Raw genomic sequence first — 17,754 nt, 5'->3', positions numbered from 1 at the left:
GGGTTGAAGGACCTCGTGTAGGCACTGCCATCCCCTCCGGCTCACGCTGCACCGGCTACCACACCGCCATCACCTCCGACGCACATTATGGCCGTTGCACCTGCCCGGATAAAGAAGATGATCCTTTTACCCCCAAGGTATGTTTTTCCCATTTTTGTTTGGAAAGAACTTGGTGAAGTTCGGCGGATGAACGAGATGCCTGTTCACTTAAATTTGTAGCAAAAGAAGAAGAGGGAAGGAAAAAGGACTGATGAGGAAACGATTTATGCTTCGCATGGCATGATCAAACACTCGTTGGAGATATACTTCGCATAGGCAGCCGTGGAAGCAATGTGGGAAGGGGTTCATGCAAACTTTAACCAAAGAACAAGTGGAGATGGTCGATCCTAGCCATCGATAACGAATAGGTGGTTGACTCTAGTCACGCGCTACAATAGGAAGAGATCTCAAGAGAAAGATGACTAGTGGAGGAGGTTCGAGGAAGAAGATGACTAGTGCTATGAATTTGTATTTCAGAACTTCCAATTTGTTAGGTTTAGATGATGCTAATTTGTGTGACTTTATATACATTATGAATCATCTTGGTTTTATGTATGAATATGCTCAAAATTGCAAATTATGTTGAAAAAAAATGTTTGCTCATCTAAGTTATTGGGCTTCGGTTCTAGCGCACAAAATTTAGATGAGAAAATATGAGAAGTTAACTTTTAGGGAGACGTTTCCTGCTCTAAATTATTGGGGATTTGCTAGAGATGCTCTTAGTAGTGAAAAGAGTGGTCTTGGCTCCTTTCCAATCAGCCATCTTGGTATTCCGATTCATTATCGGAGACTAATGTTGGCGGAGTGAAAACTCATCGAGGAAAGACTTCAGAAGCGTCTAAGTAGTTAGAAAGGCAAATTACTGTCCGTTGGGGGAGATTGGTTCTCATAAATGCGGTACTTACGAATACTACCTCCGTTTCAAGGAATAAGGCATCCTCGTTTTACGAGCTTTTTGTTTAACCAAGAATTACTTTAAATAGATAAAGATAATTTGTATGAAATTAATATCATTAAAAAGTGCTTTTCAATGGGAATCCAACGATACTAATTACATATAATATAATCAAGAATTTGTTGCTCAATTTTTACGTGCGCCTTATTCCTTGAAACAGAGTTAGTATGGTACTGTATATGATATCTTTCTTCCATCTGCCCAAAGAAATCTTGCATATATTAGACTATCTACGTTCAAGATTCTTTTGGCAAGGGGATAATGAGAAGAAAAAATATCGGTTAACAATGGAGTGTTGTCTGCCGTCCAAAAGATCAAGGTGGACTTGGTGTTTATAATTTTGAAGTTAACAACAGGGCATTGCTAAGTAAATGGCTGGCCAGGTTATTAAATGCGGATGGTATATGTCAACAACTATTAAGGAAAAAGTATGTGGGTTCAAAAGCGATATCCCAGGTCAATTGAAAACCCGGAGATTCTCACTTTTGGGCTGGGATTATGGAAACTAAGAATCATTTTTTCCTATTTAGTTCGTTCTCCATAAGGAATGGGGTAGAGATTAGGTTCTGGGAAGATAGATGGTTGGGACCAACTACTCTCCGAGAATAATATCCAGCCTTGCACAATATTGTTCGTTATAAGGGAGACACCTTGCAGAAGGTTATGGAAACTTCTTCTCCCTCCATGACGTTCAGGCGTGATCTAATTGGCCCCTGTCTGACTAGTTGGAATGAATTGCTACAGAGGTTAGCTTCAATACAACTAGCTCGGGGGACTGATGAATTCCGATGGAACCTAACCAAGAACGGTGTTTTCTCGGTAAATTCAATGTATAAGACGCTTACCATTTCCAGTCAACCGATTGTTAATAATAAATATATTTGGAAGATGAAGATACCACTGAAAAGGAAAGTCTTTGCATGGTACCTTCGTCGCGTGGTGTGATTTTAACCAAAGACAACCTTATTAAACACAACTGACATGGTTGTAAGCAATGTGATTTCTATCATGAAGATGAGACAATAAACCACCTTTTTTCAACTGTCGGTTTGCTAGATCTATATGGTCAACCATTCAGATGAGTTCTACCTTATACCCGCCCCGTAGCATTGCAAACATATTTGGCAATTGGCTAAATGGGGTAGATACTAGGTGTAAAACACTTATCAGAGTGGGCGCGATTGCAGTCGTATGGACGCTTTGGCTATGTCGAAATGATAAGGTTTTCAATGACAAGAATTCTTCTCTCATGTAGGTCATTTACCGATGCACGGCTTTGCTCCGTTCATAGTCGCCACTTCAACGCTTGGAGGATAGAGACCTCTTTATGGAGGTGTCTACACGGTTGGAGAACACGGCCAATGAGTTTACTTCCCAACATGGGTGGTTGCATATTAGACGGATTGAAGCCAATGAAGCTTAGTCTAGTTGGCCTTCTTTATCTACCTGTATAAGTTATTTGTTTTCAGACTTGATACTTGAACGACTATGTGCATCTTAGTTATGCAGGATGTAATGCTGAATTTTTGAGTAATGAAGCCATCCTTTGTTGAAGAAAAAAAAGTATAGTAAAAAGAAGCCTAAGCCAAAAAAAAAAACTGAATTTTAAGCTGTCGTGGGAAACAACCGGCTCGGTCATTCGTGTGTAGCAGGGAAAGATCAGGATACCCCAACTTCCTGAATCCCAGGAAGGCAGTATATGCCGTACCTACCCCAGCTTCCTGCAGCTTCCCGAGTCTCTAGACAGCTTCAGCTGAAGTGACTTATGCATAAGCCGAGGCTTTAGGCTTTCAGTAGTACAGCACCAGCGCCATGCCACTAGCATCACTAGTTTCTGCATCTGCATTGGTTACACGCTGGAAATCAACCCCAGGAACAACAGATCTGCATCCCGTCGGAGATCTTTGGGTGAAACTCCAAGGCGTCCTCCAGGAAGTGTTAATCCAGTTGCTAGTTCAGCTCGCTGTTCTCGTTTTCGGTTCACAAATAACCGAGGCCTTGCAGTTGCAGCGTGTATTACCTGGTCAGTTGGTCTCAGCTGTCTTGCTTCCGTAGAGAAGATGTAAACAGTAAACCGTCGTCTAACCTGCGCTCGAGCAGGTTGGCAACTACAGAATGGGTTGTGCACGACGGCAGGCATGTGCGAAGTTGCGAAATCTCTACTACTTAAAAAGACTAAACTGGTTCCTTATTCTGCCATCTCTCCATACGTCAAACTTTCGTCGTCGTAGACCTTCCGCTCGCCCGCGTGCAACTACATGGGATAGGCCCACCTCTCGCGGAGACGTCGCGCTCCTTCCTCTAGCGGTCGCGTCCCCCTTCGCTATTCTCTACCTTGACGACCCTAGCCGCCTCTGCCTCCCCCACGCGATCTGGTCCTCCTCCACCCGTGCGAGCCGCGATCCCCATCTCGTGCCCGCCTCCACCTCCCTCCACCTGCCGCCGTCGTTGTCTATTTCCCATCTCGAGGATGAGCGGCGAGATGCAGCCCGTCGCTCTCGACAACTAGCCGCCACAAGCCAGAGCAGAGGCCACGGAGAGCTCGGTAGTGGGCGTTCAGCATCCAGGGAGCCAGGCCGGAGGAGACGCCACTGAAGGAGTGGTCTTCCACCTCCAGCATCCAGGAGCCTGGCCGGAGCCAAGGCCGTTGGCGGCTCCGTGGCCCTGCCGAATCTAGGGAGCGGCCTAATCCCTAGGCGCGTCCTGGATGGACGCCCACCACTCCGTGCCTCCACTACATCGAGCAGAGTTCTTGCTGCTACAGATCTTGGGTTCCCTGCCATCCGTGCTATGAAGAAGAACAACATCACGTAAGTGTCTAATTTCTCTTGTTGTGTGATTAGATTAATTAGAGGCACAAGTGAATTTTTTAATTAGTGGATCCATGATGCACTACATGCGGTGGTTTATTATCTTGTTAGATGGAGGCTTGCTTGAATATGGGGGTGTATGAATATGCGATGCACAGATCAGTTTTATTGAATGCTTACCAGATCAATTTGTTAGCTAATTAATTTGGATGAATGTCCTTTCTGTAGATTTATTTTTACAATGATTCAGTTAGCTAATTAATTTTTATTGTAGGTCTATTCATAAACCTGCCAATAGATGTAACAGAATGTGTCAATATGCATGTGGAAATTTCTGATGGAGATGAGGGTGAGGTTGTGCGTGCCTATTGGTCCAAAGAGAAGGAAGTTTATCTTACCTGTTTGGATGCATTTTGAGAGACTAGATGTGTTCATTATTCCAAGAAAGTTCCAGCAGAAGCAAAAAATGGCACCCGTCATCTTTATAATCATCTCAGAATTTGTTTACCTGAAAACGAGGTATTGTCTTCACTACATAAAAATAATGCCATTTTCTTATGTTTGACTTCTCAGAAACGTTCAAAAATGTATGTAGGGGGCACTGGGAAAGCACTACGATTGAGCATGTCACGTCATATATGGAAGACTCATTATTAGTCACGAATAATTTCTCTAGAGTTTAAATTAAGGGGTACTGTCCTTCTGGTCCATCACTTTGTAAATCACGATATGTGAGATTAGCTTCCTTCATCCATTCAAGATTTACTGCTTGTTGTCTTTCTTTTTTTAACATCTCAATTGTATCAACTTTAAAAGAGGAAAGTTTCAATTATAGTTAATAATGTCATTTTGAGGGTGATGAATACTACATTTTCTTGTAGACAGAAGTGCAAGTACCTGTTTGTCACACCAAGATCATTTTAAGCCAACTTCAAACTGCACAAATCATAGATGAGATGGTACTTTGTTCTACTACGAATAAATACTCAGATTGCCAGGCCGCTTGTCTGAATGGATCCATATTTTCTTGGAAGAAGTAGAGGGGCCTCACCAGAGGGGAAGAAGACAAACACTGTGCCAACGATTCAGAGCATCCGGTGGCAGTACCTTTTGCAGGGAAGACGAGGGAGGGGAAGGTGGCAGCAATTCCGCATTGAAACGGTAGAGAAAGTTTTGCTAAAGCTACGAATATGTAATGTAATTTCTCTTAAAATACTTTTTTCCATGCACTTAAATCTTCTGCTTCTTTCAGATAAAGGGGGTTTCAGTAGAGCAAAGGAAAGGAGGAGAACGAAATTCAACAGAAATTGAACGAGGGAGGGGAAATTGGCCTTGATTGCGGCACGCGAATGGCATGCAGCGGACGTCGTCTTTCTCCCTTGCTGTGATGGCTTAGGTATTGGTCTCCAGCGAACGACTCCTTGCAGTGGCTACTTTTCTCAGCCTGAATGTTTTTTTGGTTACTTTTGTTTTTTCTGGCTACTTTTGTTAGCCCTCTGTTCAAAATCACCAAAACTGTTGCCATGGATTAGTTGCCATATTTGTCAGTTTTCTTCTCTTCCGTTTTAAAATATTTTAAACCTTTTTTTACGGTGACTTGGTACTTATATTCAAGTAACCAGTTTACAAATAGCCACCACCTACTCTTATCCTTTCTTGGTTATATTTGGTTGAATTTTTTAAATATATGGCGGGCCATAATTTTTAGTTCATGTGCCCGCTAGATTTAGGAGCTGCAAAATAGAAGGTTCTTCTCACAAGTAATAATTATCACCTTTACATTATTGTTTCTTCCAAGCACATTCCTTATTTTATTTTTCAGCATTGCAACACAGTTACAATTTTGTTTTACTGTTCTAAATTTCCAATTCAGTAAAACCAATAGTGAGGGGGTGAGGATCTCCTTGCTTCATTATGTTCATAACTATCATACTTCTGAATATTGCTTGACAGAAATGATGGGAAAGTCCCATGAGGCTATAGAGGAGTTCTTCATCAAGAAAGGAGTAAGGGCTTCAAAATGTAGAACTGAAACTTCGGATAAAATAGATACAAGCATTGCCCTGAATAACCTTTCTCTCGTGTGCATGCTTACTAAGTTCCGTTTATTTGCCTATGGTTCAGTTAGCTGATGTTCTGTTTTACTGTTATGGTGGCAGATGGGCTGGTGTATTTCGAAGATCTCCTTGATAAGGAGTGTTTTCAATCAAATTCTGCATCATATTACACTGTACTCTGAATATTGAGATACCAATGTTGCCTGATTTTGTTCGTTAGTCATACTTAACATAGGCCATTGGATATTGTACGTTTTAATAAAGCTACGAATATGTAGTGTAATTTCTCTTAAAATACTTTTTTCCATGCACTTAAATCTTCTGCTTCTTTCAGAGAAAGGGGGTTTCAGTAGAGCAAAGGGAAGGAGGAGAACGAAATTCAACAGAAATTGAACGAGTGACAATGTAGACTGTCATTTTATTTTCCTTGCTTCTGCATTTTAATGTGTTCAGCGTTATTGTTGCCACCGCAGGTGGTTTTTTTAAACTTGTATCGCTCTCAACATCATACTGATCACTACACTTCTGCACTGCAGTACCTGAGAAAAATATCCATGTTTAAAAACCATGTCTTCCTCATCTACGATGCACTTCTCTAATCAGATGTCCCTGAAGATTGATTGTTGTGTAGATAGTTTACTAACATCTATGAACCAGTGTTCTGGTGCCTTCAAACTGAAGTGGAATCTGTTGTTGGCAGGTGCATGTTGGCATTGGTGTATGCATTCTTCCTAACTGGTGGAGTATATAACTTCAAGGGATGTAGTTCAAATATATTATTGGATTAATGCAGAAGACATTCATAAATCATGCGGCGTTGTCGAAGTGATGTTTCTGATGCTTGGAGAACTACTCCCTAGGTGAGGGTCCCCTATCCATTCCAGTGGAGCTCCTGCATTTCATTGCAAAACAGTAGTTTTTGTCAGCGGATTATCAATCCAGATATCCATTGTACTTCTGCAACTTTCATCATATCATGCTTTTTCATTACTTGTCAATTTAAGCCCTCCAACACGAGTTGTTAGCAGAGGGATTGGCCTCCAGGGGACTTCTGCTTTTATTGCCAGACTATTGGGTACAGGAACAGGATCGACGAAATTAACAGAGAACATCCAAACTCCCCGATTACAATGGGCATGCCCAACAATTTGGCTGTATCATCAATATGTTGTTGCATCCATGTATTCACAAACTGAAGGTGGTTTTCCTCTATTGATTCAGGCAACCTAGAAAAGGATCTTAAGCTCACTCATGATCCATTGCTCATGTACTTATGGTGTTTGCTCTGAACAAGTACTGAACTGCAGACGATGCGTAGCAGGCGACGGCGCTGGGGCGGAGACGGCGACCAAGACCGGCAGTGCTGGAGGCGGAGATGCGTGAGTTGGAGGAGGCCCTTCGTGTGGAGGGCAATGCCAGACGGTGGTCCAAAACGGCGGCAGATGGTGAGGAGCACCCAATACGGAAGAATCAGTTTCCAATTGTTGATGTCCAGGACAATTTTGAGAAGCTTTCAATGTACAAGGGACTTTCTGCAAAATGTAAATTACACTACGGCTCCGACAAGTTCCACGGGACGGAGGGAGTACAATGGATTGAGGACCCTGGTTGAAGCGTTGGAGATTCGATGTGATAGGCTGATTAATTGATGGTAGAGTAGCTCAGTACCCAGGTTGCATCCTTTCTTTTTATCTCCTTGTTTTTTAGTTCTGGCACAAGCTATTTGATCTTGCTGATGATTCTGCATCTCGGTCGTGTTTTATTTTTAACATCTTCTATTGTATCCATAACTCAAACGATTCTTGTTGATGTTTGTTCTGGTATAAGCTATTTGCATTGAAACTGTATTTGAATTTAGGCAGCCAAGGAAATACATGTCATCTGAATTTTTCATTTTGGAGCAGATGTTTGCCGATCGCATGCGAATGCAGTCGTTTTTGATTGTCTGGCGGATAGTGAGGGTGAAAGAAATGCATCTAGATCCAACGCAGTCGTTTTTGATTGTCTGGCGGATAGTGAGGGTGAAAGAAATGCATCTAGATCCAACGGGTGAGTTGTATTGTTCTGTTTCTTATCCTCTGAGGAAAGTTGGTTTCTTTCTCATGTATTGATTGAGTGCTGGTTTTGCATTATCCAATTGTAAATCCAACTTCATTGACTGTTTGTAGCCTGTTTTCAATTCTGCTGCACAATCTGTGTCTTACCTTATATTTACCCATTGTATGACTTGATATAGGTCACTCATTTGACAATTACAATCTAACTTTGCACTCCACAACAGGCTCAATGTGGTACTCCTACAAATAGTGGTTAGAAGGTGCGGTATGTCCATTTAATTTCTAACTGCACTACTGAAAAATTGACTGCCTACAGTGTAAGTTCCCAATGTTTTATCTCGCCTTAGTTGCCAAAATATATTTGTTTTGCTCTGATTGTAATAAAGAGGTGGGTACCATTTGTATCTCTAGATTAGTTGCTTTGTTCCTTTCTACAAGTAGTTAAATATTGTATTCGCAAAAAAAAAGTAGTTAAATATTGTGTTACAGCACATTGTTGCGTTAGATCTTGACAAGATAATACCAACAGAGAGAAAATGTTGGGTTGGTACAGATCTACACATGAACATGAGTAACTTTTGATTTTGATGCTACATTGTGGCTATGTTGTGATGTAGTTTATTGAAATGAATGCACATCACAGTTATTCTCCACGCGCAATAAGTGCTGACGATTTTCTATACTTGCAGAGAGGGTGACAATGTTGCACAGTGGTGTGGTAGCAAAACAGCGAAAGAGGTGAAGCTAAGCTGCTGGCGGGAAAGGAGAAGGGTGACAGATGCAACCTTTCCATGCCTTGGTACTTTGGAGCACTGTGTTTTATGTGAGAGAGTGAGTGAGGGAGGGAGAGTTGTGAAAAGTCTCTTTGTGTTAGGAAAAAGTGTAATACACAGAGTGTAATCCGGTTGATCGACACTTAAACATGGAGGGTTTGCCACAACTCTCGATGTCGTGTTACCCATATGAATTGTAACTCCATTTATGATTAGGTATAAAATATAATTAACATGAAAAAATTATGAAACATATCAAAAGTAACCTTTGAAAGAAGTTATGTTGACGATTGAAATGCTGATTAGTAGTATGTTCCTTCATATACCACTGAAAACTTGACCCAGAACACAGATGTGGAACTTATAACACGGAAGAGTAATAAGAAGACGTAAAATTGATGCACAACAATGCTAATATTGATATTGTGTTCGATATTATCATCCTGTAGTATATTATAATATTCCTAATTTTTTTTTGAATTTTCATAACAAGTTGTGAATTATATATGTGCATTGAGAAATGAAATTTTAGGGTCCGTGGCAACGCACGGGTATTTGTACTAGTGAAAAGAAATATCGGTAACCAGGGAAAATATAGCATCAAAGTCGTTGTAGTATAGTGGTAAGTATTCCCGCCTGTCACGCGGGTGACCCGGGTTCGATCCCCGGCAACGGCGTTTTTTTTTGTCCCTCGTCGCCGTTCAGGCCCATTTGCTCCGTGGGCCGAAGCTGTGGCCATTTCGGCCAGTTTAGAGCCTAATCCTGGCCCGCTGCATCTTCTAGACGCTTCCACAACGGTCGAGGGTGCGCTTCGATCGCTCGTGCTAGACCGGCCCGTCCAGGCGCTCTTTTACAGTGCGTTCGGTTCCGGGATGGAGTGGAATGGAATGGAATCGTTCCGTTCCTAGAACTCATTCTTGTGTTCGGTTTGGGGATGAAGTGGAATGGAACGGTTCCTTGGAATGGTATATTCCCTTCAGATGCGGAACCAACTCGTCCGGCCGATTCGGCCGGACCAAGTGGAATGGGTGAATGTCTCAGCCTGATTAATTAAAGTTTAGCAATAATTAACCAAGTTAGCAATAATTAATCAAGTTTAGCACTACTTAATCAAGTTTAGTAAATAATTAATCGAGTTTAGAATAATTAATCGGGTGACTAATCTCACCCATTCCATTCCATTCTCATCCCATTCCAAAACCGAACACAGGGATGGAACCGTTCCGTGACAAAAAATTTGTCCAAACCGAACACAAGGATGGAACGGTTCCGTGACATTAGAATGGAATGGTTCCACATTCCACCCCATCCCGAAACCGAACACACCCTTATGTCACACGCCCTGGAAAATTACGCTGTTCAACCTGGAACCCTCTTAGAACCTCATAGTAATTATCTGATTGTTGCTAGCCTCATAGTAAAGTTGGTTTTATAAACACGAAGTGCTACATTTCCAGGTCCACCCGCAATTCCAGTTCTATGCTAGTGTTGTTCTCTATATCTTTATATTATTTTACCATGTGGCTAAATATGTCATTTTGTTCTTTATCTTACAATTAATAGAGATAAGAGTTACATCTCTCTCCACTTAAATCTACAATTCTAAGTTATGACATGACAAAGGTACTCGCATGACCATAGTTCACACCCACAATCATGATCGAAGGCACACAATTGCCACATGGTCTTGCTGATGGACACAAAGGTAAGCAATGTTAGTTGTATTTGCTATATGTTGATACCATGATTAAATTATTGTCGATAGCGATAGCTATGAGTCTGTGGCTGATGGACACAAAGGTAAGCAATGCTAGTTGTATTTGCTATATGTTGATACCATGCTAAAATTATCGTCCACATTGATAGCTAGACGTATGTAGTGGTGATTTCGTCAATACCAAGACCCTCCAATTTAGTCTCTCCAAGGTGCTTCCTCGGGTAGGGTGAAGGTATGTGTGCATGCATTTGTAGAGATGAATGTGTGTATGCATTTCTAAGCATATTTGTCTTTAGTGTGTTTATAAAAAATTACATTTTCAAGAAATTTTCTTCATCAATTATGAATCCTTCTTCATAATCCATCTAAGTTGACTCTTATTTAGTGTACATATCCCCCCACCCCTAAAATTTCAGACCTTCCTACTATATTCAATTGACTTTTTTTTTCTTTTAAGATTTTTTTCGAAAGGGAATAAAAAAATTACTAATTCAAGGGTGTAAATGAAAGATACCAAGCCCCTATGTAAACCTCTTGTGTGTATTTAAGACCTCATCCCCTTTCTTCACCTTTTGTACTACCTCTATCCTAAAATGAGTGTTTTAATTTTATCTAGATACTGATGCACCTAGATGCATTTTGCTTGTAGATACTAGTTAAGATATTTATTTTAGTATGCTGGGAGTATAATTTCTTGAAATGTTTTCCTACATCACTTAGCGAATCACTTTTGGCATGTCCGTCGTCGACGCGGTGACGCCTGAGGGTATCTCCATGCCCTCATGTACGGCGTCGGTTGTACCTCCTCCCCAATCCCTTCCACGTATCGGGGGAAACCCTCATGGTTGGAGCCTATGTCGAGGAGGGTACCCCCCTAAAAGTGTAGACCTTTATACTAGTATATTAAATTGATTTTTCTTTAATATGGTTTTTTTCCATGGAAAGGAATAAAAACATAGTCATCCAAGGGGTGTAAATGAAAGATGGCAAGCCCCTTTGCAAAACCCTTGCGTGTATTTAAGACCTCATCCATCCCCTTCCTTCTCCTTCCCCCAACCATACCACCAAACCCCTCCTCACCCGTAGCAGACCCCTCCCGAGGCAGCGCAGCCTTATCCTCTCCGCCCGCCCCCGCCTCCTCCTCCTCCGCCGAGGCGCCAAGGTAATGGCCCCAACCCCTATCCCTCCCCACTCTCCAGCCCCCTCCTCGCGGGGCCGCCTCGCTCCTCGCCCGCCCAATTCGCTCGTCGCATTTGCGCGTGGTGGCCTGAGGATTTGATTGGATGGTCACCAAGTGTTCCGATTCTAGTTCGTAGGATGTGAATTCGGGCGCAGGGAGGGGGCTCCAGTTCTTTTTCCGGCCGAAATTGACCGGCGTGTGGTTCTTGGTCTGGGATGTTGTATCTGCTACTGTTTGCTTAGTGGGGTTAGAGCAGTTTTACCCAGATGCCGTGTGCTATTGGTGCTTCCTAGGCTCTCTGAGTTTGCGAATTTGTACTTAGCCCGTTGTATTTGGTACATTAGTGAAGAATGGTGTAGCCTTTTTTTTTTTGTCGAATTTGTTAGTGTAGCAGCTGCCAAAGGGTTTTTTTTTTTTTTTTTTGAGAATACACCATGGAGAGGTGTATCAATCATGTAGAAGGGTGCCAAGAAGGCAAAGTCGTAATGCCAACAAGAGGTGGCAGCTCCCCACTCACGCCTACTCTCCCAACTGCCACAGTGTTACAAGCTCTCAGTTCTTTTGGTGGCTTCTCCGAGAAGCTGCCCTCCCCCCAGCTTCCTGGGAAAGCCGCCCCCAAAATTTTGAAAGGCTTCCGAAATGGTCTAGACTAGACTAGTCCGGAAGCCTCCCTAAATTTTTGGTGCGGCTTCTCCGGGAAGCTGGGGGGAGGGCAGCTTCTCGGAGAAGCCGCCAAAAGAACTGAGCTGGGTCGGGGAAACCAAACAAGAGGTGCCAAAGGGTGTGACACTGTGAATTGCCTTTCTGCAGGGTGTTTTTGAGCTCGCCTTTCTGCAGGGTGTTTTTGAGCTCGCCTTTCTGCAGGGTGTCTTTGAGCTCGCCTGTCTGATTTGTCTGCCAGTCTGTTACAAATGGTTTGAATCAAAATATTGTTTGGGTGGGTGGATAGCATGTACAATTGAACTTGTCTGCACTCTATTGGTTTTCATACGTGTTGTTACTAGAAAATAAATTGGGGCCAGTACCTCAGTAGAGTATTGAACGCACTGTCTTTTTCTGAGTCTAAATGTTGCGAACTTCAGGAACATCCATAAATATATGTTTACAGCTGATACACCTGGAAACACCCTGCTTATATATATCCTGTTTGGGTGTATATGTGTAGACTTTTAACAGGGTGTAATGTACCTGGAAATTTTGTTTCAACTGTTCCTTTATGTTGATGCCTCAGACACAAAGCATGGAGATCCATTGGTTTCATTTTTCTTTTCAATACACAAACAATTGAACCTTTTATTTTGATTTACTGCCTTAGTTACTTGTAGTCGCATCCACTTCCATAATCTGAGGTGAAGCTTGTGCGTGTGGCTCAGACACAAAGCATGGCGATCCATTGGCCATTTTCATTTTTCATTTCAATACACAAACAACTGAACCTTTTATTTTGATTTAGTGCCTGAGTTACTTGTAGTCACCTCCACTTCCATTATTTGAAGTGAAGGTTGCGTATGTGTTCTCTTGTGCTCCATGATCTCCGTATTATGGGTTTTGTATTTTATACGTTTTGTGATGTTCTGTGATTCTGATATCATCACTCTTGCTGCACAGAAAACATGGCTTCACCATTCGGTGCTACTTCTACTGCTGGGCTCATGGCAGCTCCAACTGGCATTGTATCGGACAAGAAGCCATTCTCAGTATCATCTATCTCCCTTGCCAGCCGGCCACGGAATGCGCGTCCTCAGAGGAGATGCAGCTTCAGAGTAAAAGCAGCTAAGGAGCTTTACTTCAACAAGGATGGCTCAGCCACCAAGAAGCTACAGGTGAGCTTCTCACCTCTTGCACATACTATATTTAATTCTTACTATATGGCGGTGCCTGGTGACCCTTGAACATACACTAATATGTTGTTTCTATATCTTAGGCTGGAGTCAATAAGCTTGCGGATCTTGTTGGAGTTACATTGGGACCAAAAGGAAGGAATGTTGTTTTGGAGAGCAAGTATGGGTCCCCTAGGATTGTCAATGATGGTGTTACAGTTGCAAGAGAGGTACATTGCAATGTTATCATGTTAGAGCTTTTGATTATCGCTATGGCACTCCAGGATTTGCTTGTTATTCTTACACTTCCACTGAGATAGTTGTGTTCAGTGATCATACAGCAATCTAACTATGTTTATTTCATTGTTGATGCATATGATTTTGCATGACATCACAATTAATTTACATGATCCTGTTGTAATACTTTCTGATGACAAGATGAGCACACAAGCCCAACTAGTTCACTGTTTTCTGTACGACTCTGATGCTGCTGCACCTTCTGTTTGTATCATACGAAGGGTTGAAGATTTGTTGGATTTTATTATTGAATGAGTCTGTACTGCAGGCCTGGGGGTTCTTGTCCCGCAATTCATGGTTAGTTTAAAATCAGAGCTTCCAGTAACAATTATTTACTGCAGGTTGAGCTGGAGGACCCTGTTGAAAATATTGGAGCTAAGTTGGTTAGGCAAGCCGCAGCGAAGACCAATGATTTAGCTGGTGATGGGACAACTACTTCTGTGGTCCTTGCTCAGGGTCTCATTGCTGAGGGTGTTAAGGTATGCCACTACCCACTAGTAGAGATTATTCATTACCTGTATGATTCTCTATTCTGTAAACCTAAAAATTTGTCTGCTTTATTCAGGTTATTGCAGCTGGTGCTAATCCTGTACAAATTACTCGTGGTATCGAGAAAACAGCGAAAGCACTTGTTGAGGAACTAAAGAAAATGTCAAAGGAGGTAGAATTTAAACTCTTAAGCTGTTATGCTGTCAAAATGGTTCTAGTTCTGCCAATCTGCCCCTCAGCAATATGCCAATATTTTACCAATGCCTGAGTTGGGTCAGATGACTGTTGGTGTAGGCAGCATACTTACAATAGCATTTTCTTGCTCCAGGTTGAAGATAGTGAGCTTGCAGATGTTGCTGCAGTTAGTGCTGGCAACAACTACGAAATTGGTAACATGATAGCTGAGGCTATGAGCAAGGTTGGCCGGAAGGGTGTTGTTACCCTCGAAGAAGGGAGAAGTTCCGAGAACAATCTCTATGTTGTGGAGGGAATGCAGTTTGAGCGTGGTTATATCTCTCCTTATTTTGTGACTGACAGTGAGAAGATGACCACAGAGTACGAGAACTGCAAGGTACGCCGGAATCTGAGCAGCTGTTAGTTTGTATTTTCTGCTGCTCACTATCTTTATGGCTCAGATTATTGATATGTTGTATCTTCAGCTCCTTTTGGTGGACAAAAAGATCACCAACGCGAGGGATCTTATCAATGTTCTGGAGGAAGCCATTAGGGGTCAGTACCCAATTCTGATAATTGCTGAGGATATTGAGCAGGAGGCTCTTGCGACCCTTGTTGTCAACAAGCTTAGAGGATCTTTGAAAATCTGTGCTATCAAGGCACCTGGGTTTGGAGAGCGCAAGACCCAGTACCTGGATGATATTGCCATCTTGACTGGAGGTGAGACGAACATACATTCTGGAGTGTTATCGTGATCACCGATGCTTCTTGTTTGTGACACTCATTATTTCTGCAGGAACTGTAATCAGAGACGAGGTGGGCCTGTCACTTGACAAGGCAGACAAATCAGTTCTAGGAACGGCAGCGAAGGTTGTCCTTACCAAAGAGTCGACAACCATAGTTGGTGATGGCAGCACCCAGGAAGAAGTGTCGAAGAGGGTTGCACAGATCAAAAATCTCATTGAGGTATGCTATTTACTTTTTGGGTCACTTGGCTCGGTAGCGTAGTTCTGGAAGGCTCCATTTCATCATGCTTGTTTCTGGGTGTAGCTTGGAAATTCGTATCCTGTTATTAGAATGTAATATTGTTTGTCTACAGCTTCATCCTAGCCGCAGATTGGAAATTTGTTTGTGTTAGCTCTGTGCGGCAATATTAATTCCGGTCCTAAGTTGTTATGGCTAACTTTCAGGCAGCGGAACAAGATTACGAAAAGGAAAAGCTCAATGAGAGGATAGCAAAGCTTGCTGGTGGTGTTGCTGTCATTCAGGTATTAACAAGGACATACTTTTTTGCATGCTGCTTTTTTTTTTCTCAGTTCGAAAGAAGGGTGATGTGGTAACTATAAGTCATGGTTTTTTACTTGATAGGTGGGAGCACAAACAGAAACCGAACTTAAAGAGAAAAAGTTGAGAGTTGAGGATGCTCTGAATGCGACTAAGGTAAGTCAGTTGATGTCATGTCAATAAACATTTTAAGATGCCACATTCATCTGCTTCCTCAAGAAAGCAGGATTTAAGTCCATTAGTTTGTTGTTTCTTCAAACATTCTCAATTGCCTCTTTCTCCTTGCAGGCTGCCGTTGAGGAAGGTATTGTTGTTGGTGGAGGGTGCACTCTTTTGAGACTGGCTGCTAAAGTTGATGCCATCAAGGAGACCTTGGAGAATGATGAACAGAAGGTGAAAACAAAATGAATCCACTCTGCTATCCTTTGAGTATTTTACTCAGGATGAAATTCCATTACACTTCTAAGCCTTTCAACCCAATGCAACTACTCTACATGAGTCAGATACTATCATGTTTGGCGCTTCAGTTTGACACGTTACTGCCATTTTTCTAGGTCGGTGCTGAAATAGTGAGGAGGGCATTGTGCTACCCACTTAAATTGATCGCCAAGAATGCCGGTGTCAATGGCAGTGTTGTCACTGAGAAGGTTAGAGCTTGTTACTCAAAATGGGGTATTTTCCCGCGTGGATCTGCATAACATGAAAAATGCTGCTGTGCCAGGTTCTTTCTAACGACAACACCAAGTTCGGCTACAATGCTGCTACTGGGCAGTATGAGGACTTGATGGCTGCTGGTATCATTGACCCCACTAAGGTTTGTAGCCCTCCTCCTGCCACTCTTGCTTTCACCATTATGAAATTGATATTGCAGTTAGGTTAGGTGGTCATGCAGTTTTGGGCATCATTATTCTGTCTTTGCTATTGGGGTTGCATCCTATTTTTTCTTAGATCAGTGCCCTTTTTCTTTTGGGGGATTTAGTCTTGCTACTTTGGGATAAAGTGTCCTGATCTAATCTTGTAGTGTCTAGTCCTAGAAAGACAAGAGGGAACCAAAAGGATAAACAAAGGTAGCCTATATTGCTAGCTTCAATTTTGTATCACTGTGAAAGAACTTCGGGAACTGCAAAGGGATAAAAGAAGTAAAGAACAACTAAATGTATCTGCTTTGCTTAAATCTGGTTTGAGAACAATGATCGGAAAAGGAACATGTTGTACTGTACCCCTTGCACGTGGTTATGATTTGGTTCCTTCTTTCTCTTGCACACAATTTTTTTTGGTGTGACTGAAGTGTGACTCTATGAAGAGTCCGGTTTCCTGACGATGATGAAATGTCCAACACAGGTGGTGAGATGTTGCCTGGAGCATGCTGCGTCGGTGGCCAAGACCTTCCTGACATCGGACGTTGTTGTCGTTGAGATCAAGGAAGCTGAGCCCGCGCCCCTCGCTAACCCAATGGACAACTCCGGTTCGTGACCATTGCTATGACCAACATTTCCCGGACCAAGCTTTATTTTCTGCAAACCTCTTTTGAAATGAAACATGCTGTTGACTGTTGCTGCTTTTGTGCTTTGATCACCGCCAGGCTACGGGTACTGATGAATGATGGCGGAGTTTCACCAGCGGAGGAAAAGCGGCGCTCATCAGTTATTTTTGGTAGCACGAACCAAGTTTTGCCTAGAGAGGTCGATGATGTAGTCTCGAGATAACAATGTGATGTGTTGTGCCGCCGTAAAGGCGAAATAAACAGAGAAACGTTAGTGGAATTCTTGATGTAATTGGAACATACCTTTTTACGTGGAAAAATGTTGGAATCTTACATGTTTTGCTCCGAACTTTCTTTCTTCCCAGTTAAATTTTTTTTCTTGATGAAAACCCGAGGCCAGCCACCTGCCGGGGGAGCTTGGCATTTCTTGGATCTATATTGCCACATTGGTTAGAGAAGCTTCCTGTGACACCATGATTTAGCTGATGAGGAGATTACCATATATGTGGTTCTTGTCAGGTACAAAACATAATTTATTGCATACTGTGGTAGCAGTTCAGTTTATAAAGAAAAGATCCATTCTTTTTCTGTAGGTAGTTGCTGCTGGAGCTAATCCACG

General features: G+C 42.3%; 1 protein-coding gene, 2 long non-coding RNA genes and 1 other non-coding gene across 18 annotated transcripts; all 4 read left to right on the top strand.

The window, feature by feature from the left end:
- Positions 1-3,159: 3,159 nt before the first annotated feature.
- On the top strand, positions 3,160-7,218 carry LOC124684904. Of its 15 annotated transcripts, XR_006997207.1 has the most exons (6): positions 3,160-3,804; positions 4,079-4,323; positions 4,686-4,763; positions 4,842-4,965; positions 5,057-6,266; positions 6,562-6,883. It is a non-coding gene; the product is annotated as an uncharacterized LOC124684904 (long non-coding RNA). The 15 variants fall into 15 exon arrangements; XR_006997198.1 differs by having other exon boundaries at positions 3,162-3,804; positions 4,686-4,965; XR_006997203.1 differs by lacking the exons at positions 3,160-3,804; positions 4,079-4,323 and adding exons at positions 6,890-7,059; positions 7,169-7,216 and having other exon boundaries at positions 4,430-4,965; positions 6,562-6,721.
- A 4-nt stretch (positions 7,219-7,222) lies between these two features.
- LOC124684906 lies at positions 7,223-8,944 on the top strand. Its single transcript, XR_006997214.1, has 2 exons — positions 7,223-8,178; positions 8,608-8,944. It is a non-coding gene; the product is annotated as an uncharacterized LOC124684906 (long non-coding RNA).
- A 352-nt stretch (positions 8,945-9,296) lies between these two features.
- On the top strand, positions 9,297-9,368 carry TRNAD-GUC. The gene has a single exon. It is a non-coding gene; the product is annotated as a tRNA-Asp (tRNA).
- A 2,165-nt stretch (positions 9,369-11,533) lies between these two features.
- LOC124684903 (ruBisCO large subunit-binding protein subunit beta, chloroplastic) lies at positions 11,534-17,468 on the top strand. The gene is made up of 15 exons (XM_047219165.1): positions 11,534-11,570; positions 13,197-13,411; positions 13,513-13,638; positions 14,047-14,184; positions 14,271-14,366; positions 14,523-14,765; positions 14,854-15,088; positions 15,165-15,334; positions 15,559-15,636; positions 15,737-15,808; positions 15,941-16,045; positions 16,207-16,299; positions 16,374-16,466; positions 16,994-17,117; positions 17,235-17,468. Exons 2-15 carry the CDS (start codon positions 13,202-13,204, stop codon positions 17,246-17,248), a joined length of 1,797 nt encoding a protein of 598 aa, XP_047075121.1. The 5' UTR covers positions 11,534-11,570; positions 13,197-13,201; the 3' UTR covers positions 17,249-17,468.
- Positions 17,469-17,754: the final 286 nt, after the last annotated feature.

The sequence above is a fragment of the Lolium rigidum genome, chromosome 1 (genome assembly GCF_022539505.1).
Source record: "Lolium rigidum isolate FL_2022 chromosome 1, APGP_CSIRO_Lrig_0.1, whole genome shotgun sequence".
In the NCBI taxonomy this organism is placed as follows: domain Eukaryota; kingdom Viridiplantae; phylum Streptophyta; class Magnoliopsida; order Poales; family Poaceae; genus Lolium; species Lolium rigidum.
This window is presented reverse-complemented; position numbering and strand designations above follow the sequence as displayed.